At 43.1% G+C, this 24,041-nt stretch overlaps 1 protein-coding gene across 2 annotated transcripts in view; it reads right to left on the bottom strand.

Moving 5' to 3' along the window:
• Ero1b (endoplasmic reticulum oxidoreductase 1 beta) overlaps positions 1–23,831 on the bottom strand; it is a 73,706-nt gene extending 49,875 nt beyond the window's left edge. Inside the window, exons 1-2 of one of the 2 annotated variants that reach the window (XM_039095982.2) lie at positions 23,486–23,831; positions 22,434–22,501 (exon numbers count right to left, since the gene is read on the bottom strand). In XM_039095982.2, coding sequence (XP_038951910.1) covers positions 22,434–22,436 — 3 coding nt within the window. In that variant the 5' untranslated portion in view covers positions 22,437–22,501; positions 23,486–23,831. The remainder of the gene's footprint in view (positions 1–22,433; positions 22,502–23,485) is intronic. The other variant, XM_008771876.4, reaches the window with a different exon arrangement.
• Positions 23,832–24,041: the final 210 nt, after the last annotated feature.

Below are 24,041 nucleotides of genomic sequence, written 5' to 3'. Positions count from 1 at the left end.
CCGAGAGCGTCCTGGCCAGTCAGACTAGCAGAATCTCAAAAAATTTAAGCTGGAGAGTAATTGAAGAGAGCACTTCATGTCAGTCTCTGGCCTACACACACACACACACACACACACACACACACACACACAGAAAGAGAGAGAGAGATTTAATACTCACACTGCAACTATAGTCACAAATATATGCACAAGATCAGAGAGGTCATTTCTTCAGGTTCACCGTTCTGCTTTCAAATCTGAGTAGTTGTCTTCACTTTCTTTTTCTCTTCTTCCTATTCCACATACCCTCCCTACCTCTGTAAGACGGCTGATCATTAATCATCTCATTCCTGTACTTACCCAAATGCTAGGCTGTCCTACCCACAACTCTGATAATCTTCGGATCTGAGTTAGAATTCACTTTTCCTCTGTCTGTGTATTATACTCTATCTAGACTATAAAGTTTGAGGCAGACCTATCTTTTGAGTGTTGTCTCAATCCCTATGAACAGTAATAAATATACATTTGTTGATTAGTAATTAGTATTTTTTAAACATCTTTTTTCTTTCTTTTAAATATTTATTTATTTTATTTACCATGTGGTTGCTGAGATTTGAACTCAGGACCTCTGGAAGAGCAGTCAGTGCTCTTAACCACTGAGCCATCTCTCCAGCCCATAATTAGTGTTGTTCACTGTCTTTATTTATGTTACAACTTTCTAGGATACACGGCCCCTGAATGTTTCCTGTGGAAGGCTGGTTAGCAGCTTTATTCTGGAAAAGAATGTTCCTGGAAAATAAAGTAAAATGAAATAGACAATTTCATTAAGAAGTGAGCAGAGAAAAAAAAAAAAAGACAGGGAATAACAGATTGCCACACTGCTGGAATCATTCCTGAAAACCACATGGGTACCACATAGGTGTACAGTGGCCAAGGTGACCAGAAGAGGGCTTCAGATCCCCTGGAACAGAGTGGTTAACTGGCCTGTGGGTGCTGGAAATTGGATCCTCTGGAAGAGGTCCTCTGGAAGAATAGCCAGTGCTCTCAACTGTTGAGCTTAACAGTTTCCCTCCAGGGAAACGGGTGACCAGGGTGAACAGAGGGCAAGTAGCAGTAAAGGAGAATGAGTCCTATTAAAATGTTTTAGATCCACATGTGCAAGTGAGGCCTTTATGTTATAAAACTAACTTCCTTTTTGTTGCCTCACACACTACTTGAAAGGTCTGTTACTGCTGTTAGCAAAGACTTAGAAACTGCCTCAGGAGGATAACCATAACAAAGAGACTTACGTTTAACAAAGTGGCACAATGTACATACATTTCCTAGGTGTCTTCAAGTGCACTTCGTTTCTTTGATGGCTTTCTGGCACGGATAACTTCTACTAATGGCCCTAAATAAAAGTCAAGGTGATGGAGTGGAAACTTAGTAACTCCAGTCATTTTCTCTTGATAGCAAGCTAAATTGTGACTAATGAGCCTACAGGGTGGCAATCTGGTGTGTTTAAACAACTGTGTTGATAGTCCTGGTGTGTCAATAAATGACCGCAAGGGTGGGTTTTTTCTTTTTCCTTTTTCTTTTAATAGGATCTCCATCTGTGACTTATTTACAGGGGACTTTTTGCTTGGTGATCACATCTCTGGATTTTAACTGAGGGGATTTCTTCGCCTTTTCTTTTTCAATGAATTGGGATTAAAAGAAACGAAAACCAAAGAGCTTGGCTGATGTATGGCTCTGTTTTCACTGTTCTTGCTTCTCAAGTGTTCCTTGTGTGTCTTGGTATTTACCCAGCTGCACTGGTCAAGTGTGGTCACTGAATAGCATTAAAACTGATAGTCTTGAATCTGTTGAGAAGCCTTGCTTTTCCTAAAGGCATTTACAGGTTTGTGCAACTTGAATAAAACCTTTTGTGTGACGGATTCAGTATGTTACCATGCTTAAAAGAAATATATAATCTTTTATTTTCTTTGTAACACTTGGGATTGAAGTTAGGCTTTCACCCATGATAGGCAAGTGACCTGATGCTGAACTATATACCCCAAGGCCTCTTTTTACTTTCTATTTTGAGATATGGCTTCATTAAGTTGTTCAGGCTGGGCCTGAACCCACACGATAGCCCAGGCTAGGCTTAAACTTCTGATCTTCCTGCTCAGGCTTCCAAGTAGCTGGGATTACAGGCTTGCACCACCAGGCTTGCCAGTAATCTATAATGCGATGGGTATGAGGACAGTTAAATAAATGAAACAAACAAACAAACAAACAAAACAAAACAAAACTAGAATCCTTCTTATGCCAATTTCTACCTCCCACCTTGGGACAGTTAATGTCTAGAAGCACCTTGGAGACAAGTCTCAGGGGATGCCTGTGTGGGAGTTTCTAGGATGGGTTAACTGAAGTAGGAAGACCAAACATAACTATGGACAGCATTATCCCATGACCCGGGGTCCTCAACTGAATGAAAGAAGAATGGGACACCCGCGGATCCCGGCCCGCAGCAGCTCTCTGCTCCGAAACCCCGTGGGAGAGAGACCTCACCGCCTGATCAGGTGGGCACTCCTGAGGCTGCAGAGCGGAGGAGACCACCAACACTGCCCACCCCTGCCCACATCCCTGGCCCAAGAGGCAACTGTATAAGGCCTCTGGGTTCCCGTAGGGGAGGGCCCAGGAGCGGCAGGACCCCTGCGCCTGAGACACCGCCGGAACCTGAAGGAAACAGACCGGATAAACAGTTCTCTGCACCCAAATCCCGTGGGAGGGAGAGCTAAACCTTCAGAGAGGCGGACACGCCTGGGAAACCAGAAGAGACTGCACTCTGTGCACATCCAGACGCCAGAGGAAAACACCAAACGCCATCTGGAACCCTGGTGCACAGAGGCTCCTGAAAAGAGCGGCGCAGATCTTCCCGGTTGCTGCCGCCACGGAGAGGACTTAGGCAGTACCCCACGAGCAAACTTGAGCCTTGGAACCACAGGTAGGACCAACTTTTCCCCTGCAAGAAACCTGCCTGGAGAACTCAGGACACACAGAGGCAAAATTCCTCTAGGACCGGGCACTTCCTGTGTTTACCGGAAGTCCCACACCCGCGGATCCCGGCCCGCAGCAGCTCTCTGCTCCCAAACCCCGTGGGAGAGAGACCTCACCGCCTGATCAGGTGGGCACTCCTGAGGCTGCAGAGCGGAGGAGACCACCAACACTGCCCACCCCTGCCCACATCCCTGGCCCAAGAGGCAACTGTATAAGGCCTCTGGGTTCCCGTAGGGGAGGGCCCAGGAGCGGCAGGATCCCTGCGCCTGAGACACCACCGGAACCTGAAGGAAACAGACCAGATAAACAGTTCTCTGCACCCAAATCCCGTGGGAGGGAGAGCTAAACCTTCAGAGAGGCAGACACGCCTGGGAAACCAGAAGAGACTGCACTCTGTGCACATCCAGACGCCAGAGGAAAACACCAAACGTCATCTGGAACCCTGGTGCACGGAGGCTCCCGGAAAGAGCGGCGCAGATCTTCCCAGTTGCTGCCGCCGCGGAGAGGACTTGGGCAGTACCCCACGAGCAAACTTGAGCCTTGGAACCACAGGTAGGACCAACTTTTCCCCTGCAAGAAACCTGCCTGGTGAACTCAAGACACAGGCCCACAGGAACAGCTGAAGACCTGTAGAGAGGAAAAACTACATGCCCGAAAGCAGAACACTCTGTCCCCATAACTGGCTGAAAGAAAACAGGAAAACAGGTCTACAGCACTCCTGACACACAGGCTTATAGGACAGTCTAGCCACGGTCAGAAATAGCAGAACAAAGTAACACTAGAGATAATCTGATGGCGAGAGGCAAGCGCAGGAACCCAAGCAACAGAAACCAAGACTACATGGCATCATCGGAGCCCAATTCTCCCACCAAAGCAAACGCGGAATATCCAAACACACCAGAAAAGCAAGATCTAGTTTCAAAATCATATTTGATCATGATGCTGGAGGACTTCAAGAAAGACATAAAGAACTCCCTTAGAGAACAAGTAGAAGCCTACAGAGAGGAATCGCAAAAATCCCTGAAAGAATTCCAGGAAAACACAATCAAACAGTTGAAGGAATTAAAAATGGAAATAGAAGCAATCAAGAATGAACACATGGAAACAACCCTGGACATAGAAAATCAAAAGAAAAGACAAGGAGCTGTAGATACGAGCTTCACCAACAGAATACAAGAGATGGAAGAGAGAATCTCGGGAGCAGAAGATTCCATAGAAATCATTGACTCAACTGTCAAAGATAATGTAAAGCGGAAAAAGCTGCTGGTCCAAAACATACAGGAAATCCAGGACTCAATGAGAAGATCAAACCTAGGGATAATAGGTATAGAAGAGAGTGAAGACTCCCAGCTCAAGGGACCAGTAAATATCTTCAACAAAATCATAGAAGAAAACTTCCCTAACCTAAAAAAAGAGATACCCATAGGCATACAAGAAGCCTACAGAACTCCAAATAGATTGGACCAGAAAAGAAACACCTCCCGTCACATAATTGTCAAAACACCAAACGCACAAAATAAAGAAAGAATATTAAAAGCAGTAAGGGAAAAAGGTCAAGTAACATATAAAGGCAGACCTATCAGAATCACACCAGACTTTTCGCCAGAAACTATGAAGGCCAGAAGATCCTGGACTGATCTCATACAGACCCTAAGGGAACACAAATGCCAGCCCAGGTTACTGTATCCTGCAAAACTCTCAATTAACATAGACGGAGAAACCAAGATATTCCATGACAAAACCAAATTTACACAATATCTTTCTACAAATCCAGCACTACAAAGGATAATAAATGGTAAAGCCCAACATAAGGAGGCAAGCTATACCCTAGAAGAAGCAAGAAACTAATCGTCTTGGCAACAAAACAAAGAGAGTGAAAGCACACAAACATAACCTCACATCCAAATATGAATATAACGGGAAGCAATAATCACTATTCCTTAATATCTCTCAACATCAATGGCCTCAACTCCCCAATAAAAAGAAATAGATTAACAAACTGGATACGCAACGAGGACCCTGCATTCTGCTGCCTACAGGAAACACACCTCAGAGACAAAGACAGACACTACCTCAGAGTGAAAGGCTGGAAAACAACTTTCCAAGCAAATGGTCAGAAGAAGCAAGCTGGAGTAGCCATTCTAATATCAAATAAAATCAATTTTCAATTAAAAGTCATCAAAAAAGATAAGGAAGGACACTTCATATTCATCAAAGAAAAAATCCACCAAGATGAACTCTCAATCCTCATCTTCGAGTGGTTTATATACAAGTGTGCAATTTCTAGGCTTGAAAGTAAAATGATGCTATCTGGTGCTGGATAGAGGAGCCTTATTTTTTATTATGGCAGCTTGCTATTTTTGTAACATGGTGATTTGGTTGAACACAATAAAGTACAGTAGTAACTGATCTCCCCCTCTTCCTGGATGAGTGAGGAGATGATTAAATGTTGATGTCAGCATCCATGAGCATATTCAGATGAGCTTCTGCTTCTGTTGAAAAGGATGCTGTGTTTGATTGTGGTCCGAAGCTTTGAAGCACTACTTGGCATCTCCTTCCTTGGAGATCTCACTGTTTAAACATAACAGATTTGATAGCTTGTTGGTAAGGTGAGGTCCAGCTTGTCTCCACTAGGTCATCTTCATGTGAATCCGGTGGTTATACGGTTTTGTTCTAGGGATATTTCATTTTTTTAATAACGGTTTTAGCTGACATTCATGGAGAGAATGAATCCTTAGAAGTGTGCCACTAGTGAAAGGAAATCCTGTCTAGAGTATGTTTCTTTACAAAGCTGTGTCACACCATCCTTTGGGCCCTCTGCTGGAAAAGTAGAATCAAGTCTCAAATAATGCCTTTTAAATTGTATCCTCTAGTATTATAGATGTAGGACAGTACTGTATCATACCTCTGTGGATGTAAAATAGCTTGTACCTGCTTTATGATACGTAGTAGTGACCGTGCTTTATCAGAGCTGTTTTTAATGATGTTGCTCAGAATGTTTTCTTTCCAGATGATGATTGAGAAGCTAATTTAAAAAAAAAATGGTGCCAGGTACCACAAGAGTAACAGAACTGTGCTGTTTTCTCGGGTTTTGTTTTTTTACTTTTTTTTTTAATGGAGTGTGCTTGATGTCTCTACAGTTTTGTTCAGATGACTGCAGAACCTGGAAAAGCTGTTGCTGCTGTTGATGCATAACACACTGCTATTATTGGTCTTTTTATATAAATATAAATATATATATACAGATATATAATTTGAATTTTTTGAAACTTTACCTGTGCTGTCAACTTTCGAAAAAAGTATCCCCGTTTACTGTGTTGAGTTGGCACTGTACAGAAATTAACAGCCATATTGGTCTAGAAATGTTGAACTTAAGTTTTTTCCATTTGTACAGGGGTAACACACTGTATTAAATATGTAAGGTCTTATATACGTGGGTTTGATTACAAAAACTAATAAAGTATTCTCTAAATTAAAAAAAATAGACTAAATGTGCAACAGTGAGGTGATACTATCACTAACAAGGTATGAATTTTAAAACAGATTAATAAAATCATGGAGGCATGTAGTAAAATGCTGTCTCCCAGCCATGGCATAAGCATTGACTTATGAGGACAGTGCAGTTGTTTTCTATACAATGCTAAGACCAAAAGTCAATATTTTATACATTGGTAATTATTAAAGTCAAGAAAAGGAAAGAACATGAGTATAGGGAAAGGTTTGGGGATATCGTGTGATTGTGCAGGTGATTTGGCATTTCTATACTTACATGAAATTATCGAATAAAGATAATTCTAAAATCAAAAAAAAAAAGAAGAATGCATGATGAATATTATCACTCATTGCGCTGTGCTTTTCATCCATGGTTACAACATGGCCACTGCATTTCACGCCTTCCTCCATGCTTTTCCTGCAATGATGGGATATACTCACATACTCTAAGTCAAATGAGCCCCTCCTCTCTTGAGTAGCTTTTGTCAGGTTGTCAAAGCATGGCAAGTATTCTTCTGAGTGTCTACTATAGATTTAATGCTATGTGTCCCCCTAATGTAATGTGTTTGTATCTCATGCCTTTGAGAGAAGCCTGGTGAATGGGATTAGTTGGCTTACAAAAGGGATTCCAGGGAGGCAGTGATTAAGAGCACTGGCTGCTCTTTCAGAGGACCCAGGTTCAGTTCCCAGCTCCACATGGCAGCTCAAAACCATCTGTTACTGCAGTTGCAGGGGATCTGACTCCCTCTGTGAGCTCTATGGGCACCAAACATGCATGTGGTGCACAAATATACATGCAGGCAAAACATCCATACATGTGAAATAAAAGCAATTAAATTTCTTTTTTTATATCAATGGGGACTCTAGAAAGCTCCTTCATTCTTTCTACCATGTTAAGGACACAGATAGAACAGTCCTTCAATTTTAGATTTGCTTGTATTGCCTTCCTTTTGACTGGAATGTCATTCCACAGAGAAGAAAGAGACTCATATGATTTGTCCTCTGCTGTATCCTCAGCACACGGCACAGCACTGGACATGAGGACGTAACTCAGTAACTATTTGTTGACCTAGTGAATGACAACATTGACTTCTTGCCAAGGACTTTCCAACCCATGGTCCATAAATGTCCTGCAACCCAGTGCTACAAAAATAACCTTATGGACAATGAGGATAACAGAACCAGCCTGGCTTAGGAGGACAGGGTTCCTAGTTAAAACAGCTTAAAATAATACACGGAAGACAAGGAATGCAGCAACCGTGAAGGAGTTTCCTGGTGCCCCAGGCAGCAAGAGTGCTGAAGTTGGTGAGAGCTGTATCTGCTGAGCCGGACCCAGAGTGAAGTGACAGCAAAGCATCCGCATAATTAACTCAAAGTCACCCAGAGTTATCCAGCACACGACAAATGTCTCCCGCTTCCACGTGCCCAATTCCCAGGTCTCTCTGAGAATAGCGACTCATCTAGTCAACACAGAGTGAAGGAGTAAAGCAACCCTCATAAAAATTCTAGCAATGGGAAAAACATAGTTGATTCTTGCTAAAACCACCAAACTTGCTAATGACTGCCAGAAATTCCAAAAGTTAGGGGCTGGAGAGATGGCTCCACAGTTAGAAATGCTTAACGTACTTGCTAAGGATCCAAGTTCGTATCCCAGCACCATGTCTGGGTGACTCACGACTGTTGCAACTCCAGCTCAAGAGGATTGGAAATCCTTTTCTGGCCTCTGTGGGCACGGGCACACACACACACAGCACAGGCACACACACACACATACCACACACACACAGTCACACACACATACACACCACACACGTACACTCACACACACACACAGCACAGCACAGGCACACACACATACACACCACACACACAGTCACACACACATACACACCACACACACACTCACACACACACACAGCACAGCACAGGCACACACACATACACACCACACACAGGCACACACACACAAATACACACACACACAAATACACACACACAGGCACACACATACACACACACACACACACCACACAGGCACACATACACACACACTCACACACACAGGCACACACCACACACACACAAACTCATACACACAGGAACACACCACACACACACACTCACACACACACACACCACACACACAAATACCACACACACACACAGGCACACACATACACACACGCACACCCCACACAGGCACACACACACACACAGGAACACACCACACACACACACAAACTCATACACACAGGAACACACCACACACACACTCACACACACATACCACACACACACACACACACACACACACACACACATAATTAGAAATATATTATTTAAAAGTAAACCCCAAACTGAGAGCTAAGGATATGGTTCAGTTTGTAGCGTGCTTGTCTAGAATCACAAAATCCTGGGTTCAACTTCTGGTACTGTCTAAAGATAACATGGTAGTGCACACATACACATAATCAATAATAGGTATATCTTTAAAAAAGAAATCCTGGAGTTATTTATTTTAAGCATGTTTGTTATCATTCTTATGATCATATCTTGATTGTACTGAGCAAACAACTTCTTTTTGACGATTTAGTACATACAGATAATCATACTCACCTCAGCTGGAGAGATGTCTCAGCCCCTAAGAGCACTGTGCTCTTCCTGAGGGCTAAGGTTGGATGCCCAGCACCCACATGGCAGCTCACCACCAACTCATTTCAGGGATCGATATGGTGATTATTACTCAATCTCCCTGAGCATCAGAGAGAGCAGAAATCCCAAGGCTCTTAGTCCCCAATTCCAATATATTTCTACAAACATTCCCATACTGCAACTGCTTCCTTACTCTTGTGGACTAGGAGTTACCCTTTTACCCTTCTAGCAGGTTTCTATTGAACAGGACAAGCTAATTCTCTGTTGACTTTCCACTAAGATATAGAGTTGGAATAGGTGACTGTCCTGGAGGGAATGTCTTTCTCTTTGCTAAACAGGAACATTTCCTCCTTATAGAATATGTGAATATGATTAATTTTTTAAATTTAATTTCATGTACATTGGTGTTTTGCCCACATGTATGTCTATTTACCACTTGCATGCTTGGTGTCTAGAAAAGCCAGAAAAGGGTATCAGATCCCTCGGAACCAGAGTTATAGATGGCTGTGAGCTACCGAGTGGGAGCTGGAAAACAAAACCAGGTCCTCAGGAAGATCAACCAGTGCTCTTCACCACTGAGCCATCTCTCCAGCACTTCCAAATAATATTTTTATCTAATGGCTAACAACGCATTTTTATTATTGTTGAGAATTAACTTATTAAATCTTCACAATAGTAGCATTTTGCTGTCCCCATGTCACAGGTGGCTTAAGCAACTTGTCTAAGCTTAGGCAGCTTTGGAGTAAATGGAGGAATCAGAATCTAAAAGAGGCATTTTCCCCAGAGCTCTTGCTCTGAACCACTGTGAATCTTAGTGGGTCTGACATCTTTCTTCTCTTGATACCCTATCGTGGCTGCTGTCAACTTTGTGCTCCCATCATTTGCAACTGAGAAGCCATGTTAGGATAAATATATGGGAGGGAATTAGACTGTGTTCCAGGTATAGAAACCATTGAAGAAACAGTATCTACATCCCCGTAATAGAATTCCACTCAGAAGATTGGCTTGTGACTACTGGGAAAGGACAGGCTCTCTGCTTGTTTAAAAGAATGTTGACAGGTGGGCTGGGAAAAGTGTCTTCGTTTGTACAGTGCTTGCCCTGCAAGTATAAGGATCTGAGTTTGCTCCTCAGCGCCAGTTTCAGTAAAAGGCGGTGGAAGCGATTCTCTCGTTTGCTGGCTCCAGCTCCAACGGGCCATTTGAACTAGTGCTGATTCATCTCAGATTAGTATCTCTCCCGGCGGCTTTCTGCCGGCCCTGAACTCTCTTGTTCCAGCTACACAGCAAAATCATGGTTCTAGAAGTCTACCAGCAGCTGACCTATCGCAGTTCCCTGCCACGGACTCTGCCCACACTCCTAGCAACCGCCCCCTGGTAGTTAAAGTATAAACTCCCAACTAGCTAGTAAAATCAAGACTCAACAAACTGAAAGCCAACAATCAGATTTATATGTTAAATTCTCAACCCACAATAATCCACAGAATAAATTCACTGCCAATTAATAAAGACAGAAACCACCTACCTAGACAAGATAAAGTTGACCTAGACCACCTGGGTCAGAATCCTCTTCCTCCTCTGTCTCCATCTTCCATTCCTCCCCTCTTTAGACTTTTCCCCGCCTACCCTTCCTTCTCATCTAATGGTAGGCTTTACTTTATCCTGGACCCACCTTGCTGCATAATAACGTCATCCTACAAGCACCTATGTAAACAGTTAGGTCCAGTGTCACACAGCCACCAACGTGGCAAATACAGGCAGATCCCTGTTAACTAACTAATTGGCAAGCCAATTAACTAACCTACCAATTTTGTGAGTTTCAGCTTCAGTGAGAGACCCTGCTTCAAAAATAAGGTGAAGGGTGATTGACGAAGACACATGATGCTAATCTCTGACTTACAGGCACACACACACACACACACACACACACACACACACACACACACACACACACACACACATTGAGGGACTAAATTGACTTTGACCTCTACCTGCAGGGAGGAACTGGTCTAGCTCAGAGACACATTCTTGCATAAATGTGCATCTTAGCTGTAGATGATCCGCAGAAAATGAAGGTGAGGACTCCCTGCACACCAGCAGCAGATTCGCCTGAGAAGAGAGCAGGCAACCTTTGCTCTCAAGGTCCCTCAACTTCATGTACAAAATGCTCTAACCACTGGGTCTCAGACTGGTGACCCATGGGCCCCTGTGATTTATAGAATACTCCTGTTTATCTTACAAAGTACTGCCCCCAGACAGTTAAAATATTGAATTAGTTAACTGCATCATTAATATCCAAGGTGCCAAACCAGCAGCCATTGTGCCATTAGCATGGGGGTACATGTCATTTCCCATAGGCCCCTCTGACACCAGCAGTCCATGCAGTCAATGTTCTTACTTCTCAGCTTCTAATAGCAGTTAAAATAGCTGACATGATTACAGCTCCAACCCCCACCCCCACTCCACCCCCACCCCCCAAGGTGCTTCCACTTAGTCAGCTCTTTTCCTTAGATGCCAGTCAGTTTTCTGGTGATGGCTGTCTGCTTCATTAAGTCAGTCATGTTCGGATGTTAAAAGAAAAAACAAAAACAAACAGACCAAAAAAAAAAAAACCCACCTTAGGCTCACATTAATGCAAACATCTCAGATGTTTGTGAAGGACCTAGTGTGGAAAAGCTATTATATCAAATGGCCTTTTGGCAGGACTTGCTTTGTAATACATCATCTTTAGAACATACGTTATGTACTTTTTAGGGCTGTAGAATTATTTTTTTTAAAGTTTCTTTTTTAAGTTTTCATTTTACAAATGGCCTTTTATAGAAACTGCTTAAATTAAGATGCTAGAATTGTGTAGATAATACACCTGTCTTAGTGTTCTACTGCTGTGAAGAGACACTATAACCAAGCAACTCTTATAAAGAAAAGCATTTAATTGGGGTCTTGCTTACGGGCTTACTCCATTATCATGACAGAGCTCATAGTTGCATTGCCTGGTGCGGGCTTTTGAAGCCTGAAAGCCCATCCCAGCAACACACTTCTTCCAACAAAGCCACACCTCCTGATCCTTCTCTGCCAGCTGGGGACTAAGCAAATATATGATCATAGGAGGTCCATTCCTATTGAAATCACCGCAAAACCTCTGTCTTAGGGTTTCACTGCTGTGAACAGACACCATGGCCAAGACAACTCTTAGAAAGGAGAACATTTAGTTGGGGCTGGCTTAGAGGTTCAGAGGCTCAGTCCATCCTCATCAAGGTGGGAGCAGGGCAGCATCTAGGCAGACATGATGTAGGCAGAGCTGAGGGTTCTACGTTTTCACCTGAAGGCTGTTAGTGGAAGGAAGACTGACTTCCAGGTCGGTAGGGTGAGGGTCTTAAGCCCATGTCCACAGTGACACACCTATTCCAACAAAGCCACACCTCCCTATTAGGAGTGGGCCAAGCATATACAAACCATCACAACCTCAATGGCATGTCTGCAGAAAGCTGTAGTTGTGATCCAGTTTTGCTGATTTATTAAGGGATTATTCCTCAAAAACTCCTGAACTAGCACACACAAAGATGAGGAGACAGAGGGAATTTCACCTTTTCCTGAGAGACAGGTAATGATGTCCAGGCTGTTCCCAAGTTCCTGATCTCCACAGATACTTCTGCCTTAGCCTCCAAACAGCTAGGATTGCAGGCAGACCACCACACCCAACAAAGAATTCACTTCATGAAAATTTTATGTTTATTTTGTAGTTAGCTTCACCAGTTCATTTCTAACTTTTTCTCAAAATCCACTGTGCAAAGAGAAATTCTATTTTCCTAAACTGTAAAAGGAAGAAAAGAGGAAGAAAAAAGTTAAAACTTTCTTATATAACATTCCAGCTGCCCAGCGGCAATGTCACAGATCTCATGCAGTTCCCCTAACCTTCACTTTCCGTAAGTAACCTAGTTTTTTGTTCTCTTGAAACAATTTGTCATCAAACTGGGGCTCTTTCAAAAAGACTTTGGATCATTCTCTCTACTGTGTCCCACTAGGTTTTACGGCCTCAAATGAGCTGTCATACTGCTTCCTTCTCCATCAAAAGAAAAAAAAAAAAAGAAACTGATATGGGGAGAAGGCTAGTCAGCAAAGTGCTTGCTGTACTGAGATGAGGAACTGAGTCTGATCCTCAGAAGCCATAGAAATGCAGGCATGGAGGAATGTGCTTGTAATCTCAGTACTGACAGAGTGAAGGCAGGTGGATCCCCTAATATATGATCCCTAAGTCCCCAAGAAACTCTGTTCCTAAGAGGAAGGTAGGCAATGTCTGAGGAATGGACTCTGGCCTTCACACACATAGGTATGTGTGCCCACTTATGCATGGTCTCGAATGTACACACACACACACACACACACACACACACACACACACACCTGCAAATAGAAAATAAAAGAGAATCCACAGACAATGATGCTGGAAGGGGCAGGACAAAGAACACAGATTCACTTGCAGAAAGGGTCCCTCTGGGTCCCTCTTGGGAAAGGGAAAAAACACTGTTCTTTCCCAGAAGAAAGGAGGTCACACCACCAGATAGCTGGCCACCTCAAAACAGAGAGGTAAGATGGGGTTCATTGTGAATTATGGCAAACCAGGAAAATCAGGCACCACCGCCAGGAGCAGCAGCTTTGGTGACAGAAGTTCTTTTACCTTCCACAATGATTCTGAGCTTTCCCATGATGTGAAGAACATACCGGTGAGCACCCTGAGGAGGGACAAGCTGGGGACTGTAGGTGAAACTTCCCTAATGAAAACCTTCCCATGTAGTAAGACAAAAAGAATCTTTCTGACCTTGGGGACATAGGAAAAGAAGGAGGGTACCACACACATGGCCAGCACTCCCATCCTTCCAAATCTTGGCATTCCTTCCTCTATGACAGCACTTCTCTCCTGGCTCTATGGTTCTTCTAGGTCAGAGATTTCTGCTGACAGGGTAGGGATAGGTCTGAAGCCCTGTCCCACTCCTGAGATTGGAAAAAATGCCAGGGGACACTGTCTGGGCTCTCATCTAACATAGCACAGGTGCTAACAGACTAAAGCTTGCAATAGCTCACATCAAGATGGTTAGAAATTCCACTTCATCGGCTGCATAGTGTGTTGGCACCACCTATAATACCAGCACTCGAAGGACTGAGGGGAGTCTGGGTTTACATAGGAAGACCCTACTCCATACTAGTAAATGATAAACAAATAAGTAAACAAATAAAATATCTCCAAGACACAACATTAGCAAAAGCAAACCAACTGTTAAAGGAGGCAGACTTCGGTGATTATCAAGATAGCAGCACACTTAGCCAAACTCAGAATCATGATCTTCTTGGTCAAACACCTTAGCATGCAGAGCCCATCAGTATTTAACCAATATTTATAAATATGGCAGTGAATTCTCAATTGTTTTCTCCTGCCACAGCTCCTGCACAGTTTTGAGTGTCCACTTGCTCTCTCTGGGAAGTCTGAGGTTGCTTGCTAGTCAGCTGAGGACAGGCTTTCTCAATACATTTTTTTTTAAGTTTTTAACGTGTTTAATATCTGATCAAGTTTAGGTTTTTGTTAGGCGTGGATTATTTATTTATTTATTATTTATTTATTATTTTGGGGTGAATATGAGCAGGCACTGGCATACACGTGAAGGTCAGAGGACAAGTTGTGGTTGTCAGTTCTTTTCTTCCACCGTGTGAGCCCAGGGGACTGAACTCAGATCCTTAGGGCGCAGGCCAAAGCAATTTCTCTTTTCAGGTCTCAGAGCAAGGCTGTGAAATGGCTCAAACACCAAGTGTGCCAACTTATCTCTATGTGTATGTGTCTATGTGCATGTATGTTTGGGAGTACACATATGGACACGTGCTTGTAAGAACCACAGGACAACCTCCAGTGTCAGACCAGGGATGCTGTCTACCTCTGCTTTGACACAAGATCTCTCATTCACAAAGTTTACCACATGGGGCATGGCTAGCTGCCCAGTGAGCAAGCACCAGGGACCTCTCATGGCTTCCTCCCTGGTGCTGCATTACAGCATGCTATCACACATGGCTTTTCCTACACGGTTCTGGGTACAGGGCAAGTGCCTTTCCTTTTTTTTATTAACTTTTATCGTTTCTCTGTGAATTTTATATCATGCTCCCCAATCCCAGTCATCTCTCATATACTCTCTGCCCTTACAATCTTCTCCAAAAAGAAAACAAAAATCAATCTACTTCCAACACCAAAACATCTCGCTGTGGTACATCATGGTGTGTCACACAGTATACCCCTTGGGCAAATACTTTTCTGACTGAGCAGTCTGTCCCCTCATCTGCTTTTGTTGTTGTTTGTTTGTTTATTTGCTTATATACTTAATAAGCCTACAGCGCCTGGTATCCCCAGGCAGCTTCCCATCTGAGTACTAAGCACGCCCACGTCTGTTCTTAGCTGCAAATGGTGTTGCTCCCTTCCACACAAAATTGGAGTCTAAGGTTACACACTGGACTTCATATGTATTTATTGTAGAAAACACAGTTTTGCCTTCCATTTGGTGTAGAAATTTAACATAGCTAAATGTTAATGTTTACATCATCCTACTGCATTACTGTGGCAATCATTCTTTTTCTTTTTTTTTTATAAATTCACCAGGAAATGGTTTCATGAATTCGCTTATCAGGAAAAAGTGCTTTAAGCTCTTTCTCAAACCTATTTAGAAAACCACATTGTAGTTGGGCACATTCTTTTAACCTAGCACTCAGGAGGCAGAAGCAGGCGGATCTCTGAGGCTAGTCTGGTCTACAGAGTCAGTTTCAGGACGGTCAGGGCTACATAATAAAATGTCTCAAAATGAATTACATGATTTTAAGGGACTATATTTTTAAAATCTGGGTCTTATGTATTATCTCAAGCTGGCCTCAAACTCATAGTTTGTTATATATCTGAGACTAACCCCGAACTTCTGTTTTTTTCTCTTCTACCTTTCAAGTGCTGAGATTACAGGTGTACACCACCACATATAACTATAAAGACTATTTCTAAGTAAAATGTGCATTTTGTTTCTCCTATGCTCTGAGCATGTCTTTTTGTTTTTTCTTTTCTTTTCTTTTCTTTTTTTTTTTTTCCGGAGCTGGGGACCGAACCCAGGGCCTTGCGCTTGCTAGGCAAGCGCTCTACCACTGAGCTAAATCCCCAACCCCGAGCATGTCTTTTTGGAAGGTGTAAATATGGCATGTTGGATAAGACAACATGAACAAAGTGATCTTTCACTGACAAAAGATGTCAGAGCTTTCCCCGAAAAGGTTATCAAATCAACACTGCAGAGGATATGGCAGGGCAGGTAACACCATGAAGCTGTGACTTTTTTTTCCTTCTGGTGTCTGTTCAGAAAGGGATTGCTGATATGGAGACAACCAAGTGTCTGTTGATGATGAATGGGCATGTGGATGGGGGGGTAGATAGATGGATGGATAGATGGATAGATTGAGTAGAGGGGTGGGTGGGTGGATGGATGAATGGGTATGTGTGTATATGTATGTATGCGTGTGTGTGTGTGTGTGTGTGTGTGTGTGTGTGTATGGATGGTTGAGTAGATGGGGGTGGCTGGGGAAGGTTTAGGAATGCCCAATTTCTGAGGTAGCCAAGGCATTTTTAAGTGTGTGTGTGTGTGTGTGTGTGTGTGTGTGTGTGTGTGTGTGTTCCATTCTTGGATCCAAGCTAGCTCTCAAGTGGGAGCACACGTGACCAGCCAGGAGCACAAAGCAGTGCAGCCAAATAGTCACTGCGACGGTACTGTGGAAAGATTTGAATGTTGGAGGCTAATTATCTGATCTTGGGCTAGGTCTAGCTCTCCAGAACAGCCATTTCTTGTCTCCTCTGTGTCTGAACTAACATCTTGTGACTTATAAATAAAAAAAACCAAAAACCTCTTGCACTCTATTAACTTAGTAGGCTATTAGCTTCAATTATCCCAAAAGCTAAGAATGTCATCAGATAGCAACTTGAACCTATAGAAAAGCTTCCCCGATCTTGTAACCACCTCTCTGATGTTCTCACCAACGTGTTTTAAACGTGTCTTAAACGTGTCTTGATTTATGACTCTCTGCGTTTTGTAAAACTATAAAACTTCATGAAACTGCTTCCATGTTGGAACATGGAATTTGGAGTAACTTAAATCTGTGTTCCGGGACACAGTCATGAAAAGTAGCTCCAGAATAAACTATCTCTTATTCCCCTTAAGATGAGAGCTGTTATCTTTCACATCAACAGAAGGAAGGGAAGAAGAGAAGGAGGGAATTCAAATATACAGAGAGAATAACCAGTTCTAAGAAGCAGGCAGACCAGGGAAGAAACGGGTGGGCACAAAGCAGTGAGTGAGCATGTAATTAAACAAGTTTACACATCTAAATGTACCGCAGCAGGGGGGAGATAATATTTAGCATTGATTCTAAAAGAATAGATTTTAGTTACTCTTGTCACAGGAGCAATATGATTATGCAGTACATTGGTGATTAATACCTGTGGATATGTTAGTTTTCTTCCAACCTTTTCACTATACGTACCCCATAGCAGCATTTAATACCTCAAAGACAAACAATGCATTTGATTTTCTTTGAAAAATATAAGAGAATCAAAATCTTTTTTTCAGGCCCAGGATTTTGCTTTGTACATACTAGGTAAAGGTCCCTCGTAACTGGGCTACATCCCCAGGCCGAAAGATCCAATAGCCTTAGCATCAGTTCCATATTTTCTCCCTGGGTGTGGAGCATGTTATTTGCTGTTAGATTACTCTGTGCACAAGGGCAAGTGTGAATTAAATTTCATTGAGTATTCTCATTTGCTTGGCCCCAGCCACTGCAGGGTCGTTCCACAGCCTGTGTTTGGTTCACTTGTCATTTTAATGAATAAGGAAATGGCTGAAAAACAGCTCTATTTCAACATGAAAGTGCTACCTTGAAACCATAATAGCCCAATTTGCATTTTAAATGGCAAGATGCACTGGACTGAGGAGCCAACTGAACTTGATGCTTGTGGTTCCGTGTTATAAAGGACAGGACAGTGATTTGTTTCTTGGAGTTATATCTGTGAGTTCTTGTTTGCTATTAAGTTCTCTGACCTTTTCCTAGGTTTTCTCCTCTCTCTCTCTCTCTCTCTCTCTCTCTCTCTCTCTCTGTCTCTGTCTCTGTCTCTCTCTCTCATATTTTTTGAAACAGTGTCTCATTATAACCCTAAATGGCCTATTATGTAGATCAGGCTGACCTAGAACTCACAGAGATCTGCCTGCCTCTACCTCCTGAATGCTGGGATTAGAGATTGAGCCCATTCACCCATTCCTCCTTCTTTTGAAAAGTCTTAGAAACACAAAGTTTACAAAGCGAAAGAGACCTGCTCTTCATCCCTCTGAAATATTTCTTGACAATAAAACTTCCTTCTTTTTACTGTCTAGCATAGGAAAACATGAGATAATTCAGAATCATTAAAATGTCTTTATTTCTCAAGCTGATTTCAAAGTCCCTACGTAGCCACAAATGACCTTGAGCACTGGACCTTCCTGACTCTTCCTTCTATGTACTGAAAACCTAATTTGTGTGATGCTGGGGATTGAATCCTGGGTTTCATGCATACTTGGTAAGCACTCTACCCACTGATTTACCAAGCCTTAGGATCACTAAATTTTCCAATAATTAATATCTTGTGGTGAAAGATCAGTCTAAAATAACAGCCTGCACTGAATTAATATGTCCTGCACTGAAGTTTAATGTAATTGCTCTCCCCTCTCTCTCTGTGTCTCTCTATGTCTGTGTCTGTGTCTGTGACTCTCTCTCTCTCTCTCTCTCCCTCTCTCTCTCTCTCTCTCTCTCTCTCTTTCTCTCCCTTTCTTTCATAGGATAATTTCAATCATGTGATCCTCCTACCCCAACTTCCTGAGGGATGGGATTACAGGTGTGCCACCATGCCCAGCTATATTTAGAGTCTACAGAAACTAAGTAAAGGAAAATAACTTTTTAACCTCTGCCTCTTCCTAAACTCAACTTGAGCTCAGCTCTGGGTTCATGGAATAAGAAACAGCCCTTCTTTGCTGCAGAACCATCAGCTATGTGCCAGCTGGAACACTCCCAAAGACATAAGTAACGCCCCTACAACAACAAACCAGGACAGAAATGACAGTGAGCTTTATTTGGTTTCCTTAAATGGAGGACATTAGTCATGTCCCACTAAACCCACAGCAACACTGAGCAACTTGTGGACACATAACAGCAAAGGTTAGCTTATTAATATCTCCACTTACTTAGATGCACAAAACTAGTAGTATTAACTACTGTTAAAGTAGATGTTAGTGTCATAGGAGAAAGAAAGTAGGCTATACAACCATCTCATCTGGGACACAATGTGTACACTTTACTGGACTGATGCCCAGAACAGATCTAACTATGAAGCTAACAAGGAACCAGGAGCTGGAAAGTTAGCTCAGTGGCTAAGAGTTCATATTTGAACCTGAGTTCAAATTCTTGTCACCTATATTAAAAACTGAACACAGCTATGTGTGCCCATAACCCCAGTGTTGGGCACTAAGACAGAAGGATTCCAGGAGTTCACTGAGAAACCACCCTAGTCCAAAGGGTACATTTCAGGGTCAGCAAGAGATTCTATCTCAAAAAAAAAAAAAAGGTGGAGGAAGACACCTGGCATTCTCCTCAGACCTCTGCATGCACACACATGGTACATGCACATATACCATGTACACACACACACACACACACACACACACACACACACACACACGAGAGAGAGAGAGAGAGAGAGAGAGAACTTTATTGCGCTGTGAAACATACACATTTCTAACATCTAAAACCAGTATCTTAGTTCCTTTTCAATTGTTATGATAAGTCACCATGACCAAGGCAACTAGGGAAAAATGACTTTATTGGGGTCTTACAATATCAGAGGGTGAGTCCATGACCATCATGGTGTATATCATGGCAGCAGGCAAGCAGGCAGGCATGGTGCTGGATTGGTAACTGAGAGCTTACATCACCAGACACAATCAAGAGGCAAAGAGGGCTTATCCCACTCTTAGTAATGCACCTTTTCCAACATGGCCACACCTCTTAATCCTTCCCAAACAGTTCCCAAAACTGGGAGCCAAATATTCATATATATGAGCCTGTGGAGACCATTCTCATTCAAACCACCACATTCATAGAACTCCACAGGGTGGACCAAGATGTGGACAAGACTGAGTTTCCTAGCCTATGAGGAGCCAGGGAGGCTGGGTTCAGAGACCCATGTTCCTCACCTTTGGCCACCCCCCACTGTGCACATAAGCACCCCAAATTCCTTTGAAAGGAGTGGCAGTCTGTTAACACCGGAAGGAGTGGGCAGCAGTTGGAACCAGAAAACCAAAACTAATTCTTTTGTTAATCCAGCTGTGAGCATAGGCACTAAGAAAACCAACTGCCAGTGTCACAGAAGTCATTGTCACCCTACTATCATGATTGTCACAGGAACTACTGTGTCCATACGGTCATGCACAGGTCTGACTTGCCACAAGGACCACTTCTTGGTTGATTGTTGTTCCTTCCTCTACAATGTCTGCAGATCTGCCTTGCTATTCTATCTCTTGTTGAGTTCATCCTGTCCCTATGACAATGTGTCCCTGAGACAACATCTCAGTCCCCATTTCCAGGAATCTGCCTCAGACACAGTGATCAGAATTGATCTCTGTATCTTATTTAGGCTGGCCTCAGACTCCAGGGGAGCCCAGGCCTGGCAAAAGGTTCTATGGCTCCTAAAGAGTATGGACCTCATTGTCCTGAGTCAATACAATTGGTTCGAACCAGGAAGATGGCTCAGCGGTAAAGTGCTTGCCATGTGAGCATAAAGATATGAGTTCAGAGAACTTGTGTAAATCCAAGGACCCATACAAATCCAAGCAAAGTAATTTGCATCTGTAGTCCCATGGACCATTCATGAGACAGGAGAACTCCCAGAAGTTCATAGACCAGCAGCCTGGATTGCACATCACTGTACAAGGAAAGAAGAGACCCCTTGACCCGATCTCAAGCAAGGTAAAAGGTGAAGACTGACACCTGGAGTTGAACTCTGACCTGCACATGTGATCTGCTGCACCTGTACTCACAGGAGAACACACTCGAAGATAAAAATTTCAAACAGACAAACAAAAGTAATTTGAACAGACTATTGGCCTGTTGTATATGCTCTCTGAGAGATCAGACATTAATTGACTGAGAGTTCACGATAGATCATTCATGGAGTTGAGGAGCTACCTTGAAGCCTGTACATGCCACCTTTTTTTTTTTCTTTTTTTTTCTTTTCTTTTTTTCGGAGCTGGGGACCAAACCCAGGGCCTTGCGCTTGCTAGGCAAGTACTCTACCACTGAGCTAAATCCCCAACCCCATGCCACCTTTTAATCTTGACACACAGCTGTCACCCCTAGGTGCTCCGTTCCCATGGTGTACACAGCTTAGTTTAGTGTCCCACAGGAAAAATCTTCTTTAACAATCTTTCGACACAAGGGCCACCAGCCATGGGTACAAAGTGCACTCACTGATAAGCTACTTCAATGCTGCCAGGTGTTTGCATGTGGTGTGCGCATGCCCTAAGAACTGGGATGAATTCCTGACCAGATCAAAAGCACGGAACACTATCACCCTCCAGGTAGGTACCATTGTAAACCAGTTTACAATTTATGAAACAGGGTTACAAGCACAAGAAATAGCAAAAAAGTAAGATTTGAATCCAGGTGGTCTGACCTCACAGTCAGGAAGCTCCAGGAAGCATCCAGAACATGGTTCTAGTTTTACCTTTGTGCTAGCCTGGCCCCAACCTCTGAGAGGGATCAGATCCTGTTCCTGCAAGTTTGGAATGCTCCCTCAATGCTCTGGTCAACTCTAACCTTGTGAATTAACTACCTAGTTGACCATTTGTCAAGTCCACATCTTAGTCAGTAAAGTGTCAACTATATGAACATGAGGACCTGAGTTTGATTCCCGGAACTAGTGTAAAAGGCCTAGGTATGGAGGCACCAACTTGTAATCCCAGTAATATCAAGGAAGTAGACACAGGTATACCCTGGCTCCTTGTTCAGCCAGACTACCCTACTTGGCAAATTCCATGACAGTAGGAGATTTTTAATTTAAAAAATAAAAGTGAGGGACACACACACACACACACACACACACACACACACACACACACAATCTGTGCATGTACAGCCCCCCTCTGACAAGTAAATAAATAATAAAGTAAAATTTAAGAAAAGCTTATGGTACTAAAACATAGGCATACCATTCAACTGGCAAATAGTCTTCCAGGCTTCTAAATATGTGTGGCTTTGCCATCACAGGGACTGCCACCTAAAGAGGAAAAAAAAAAAACCTTTAGTCAGTGTCTGTTGGACAGACAATATAAGTACATGGTTCTTTCTATGTCACCACAATGGTTGAGCAATTGTATAATTAAGAAAATTGCACTGACAACTTAGTTTTTCTTGATACAATCAAGGGTATTGTTGCCCATTGAATGTTGTGGGTTGCTGGCTTAGGAATCATATCACTGTGTTAGTGTCAATGCCGTGAGATTAAAATGGAACAGGCAATTGAGCTGTAGTTTTGGAAGAAAGTTCAGTTGTGATTAACAAGCCAGCAGGTTCTGATAACAACTTTTATTTACATGGCCTACGGATATCATGAGAAGGGTGATCGACCTCTGAAGTGGCTGATGATTTAAGTACTGAATTACATCTTGACTTAAGCATAACTTATAATTTGTGGTAGGTGATAAGATTGCTGGTATTTATTTTCTCCTTTCCTTGGCAAGTTCTCAAGATAAGAGGAACTAGAATGAGACTATTGTTTTCCTTCTGTCTGTTTACAGGGCTGTAAAACTCAACTTTTCTTTACAGAGGGGAGATAAATCAGATAAATTCGGGATAAAGTTTTAAATGATTAACGGTTCTAAAAAGGTGTGCAAAATGAGAGCTGTCATTTTGAAGAACGTTCATTTGTATAAGCAACATATCGTGTAGTCTAGAGATTAATGCCTGCTATTCTTGATGAAAACTGACTGACTGGTAAAGCCAGTTCCATGCCTCCTCCTCTTCCTCCTCCTCCTGGCTGCAGACTGTTGTCTACACAAAGCACAGTGCTGAATGTCAGTTATAATAACAGCCATCAAACTCTGTATAATTAAAGAACAGGCGTCAGCAAGAATATCCCATCAAGAAGTGACAAGGGGAAATGCATTCCCCAAAGATCTTAGAAATTGAAAACAGCTGTGGAAGCAAACCCACAGCTGGAAACGTCCCACAAGGGGCCCCAAGGGATGACAGATAAACCTACTCAGGCAAGTAAAGCATCAGGGAGGACCAGTGCCTAGTCATCCCATGGATGTGGCTGTCCCTCCTCCTGCCCATCCTCTTAGCCAGTCGAAGATTTCTTCTCCCCACATTGGCTGGTCTGGAGCCTGGATTTGCTCTTCCCATCAGATCCAAAGTCACCACCCCATAGCTTTGCTCCCGAGCAGCTCACACGTGAACACAAGCTACTTCGTGCCCTCTAGGTCAGGTTTTGTGACTCTGGGGCCAAAAAGAGCTCCTCACCCTTGCAAGGCAGCAAGAAAGCTGATTTGCATCGAGGCCTCGCCCATTCTGCATCACCACACCCTTCAAGCTGAGAGGGCCACTGCGCTGCCCCGCCCGCCCACGGCTCCACTCTGACCAATGACTGTAAACCACGTGGGCTCCAAAACAAGGGTAGATTGTGACATCGACACTGGCTCCTTGGCCCTCTGTGTCCACCTCGCCCCCTTCTGGTCTTTCTCCCAACACCTTGCTGTTGGAATCTCTAAATGCTTTCTTTACCCTGGCTCTCCAAACCAAGGTTCAGGCTTTCCCCC

The sequence above is a fragment of the Rattus norvegicus genome, chromosome 17 (assembly GCF_036323735.1).
Source record: "Rattus norvegicus strain BN/NHsdMcwi chromosome 17, GRCr8, whole genome shotgun sequence".
Classification (NCBI taxonomy): Eukaryota; Metazoa; Chordata; class Mammalia; order Rodentia; family Muridae; genus Rattus; species Rattus norvegicus.
This window is presented reverse-complemented; position numbering and strand designations above follow the sequence as displayed.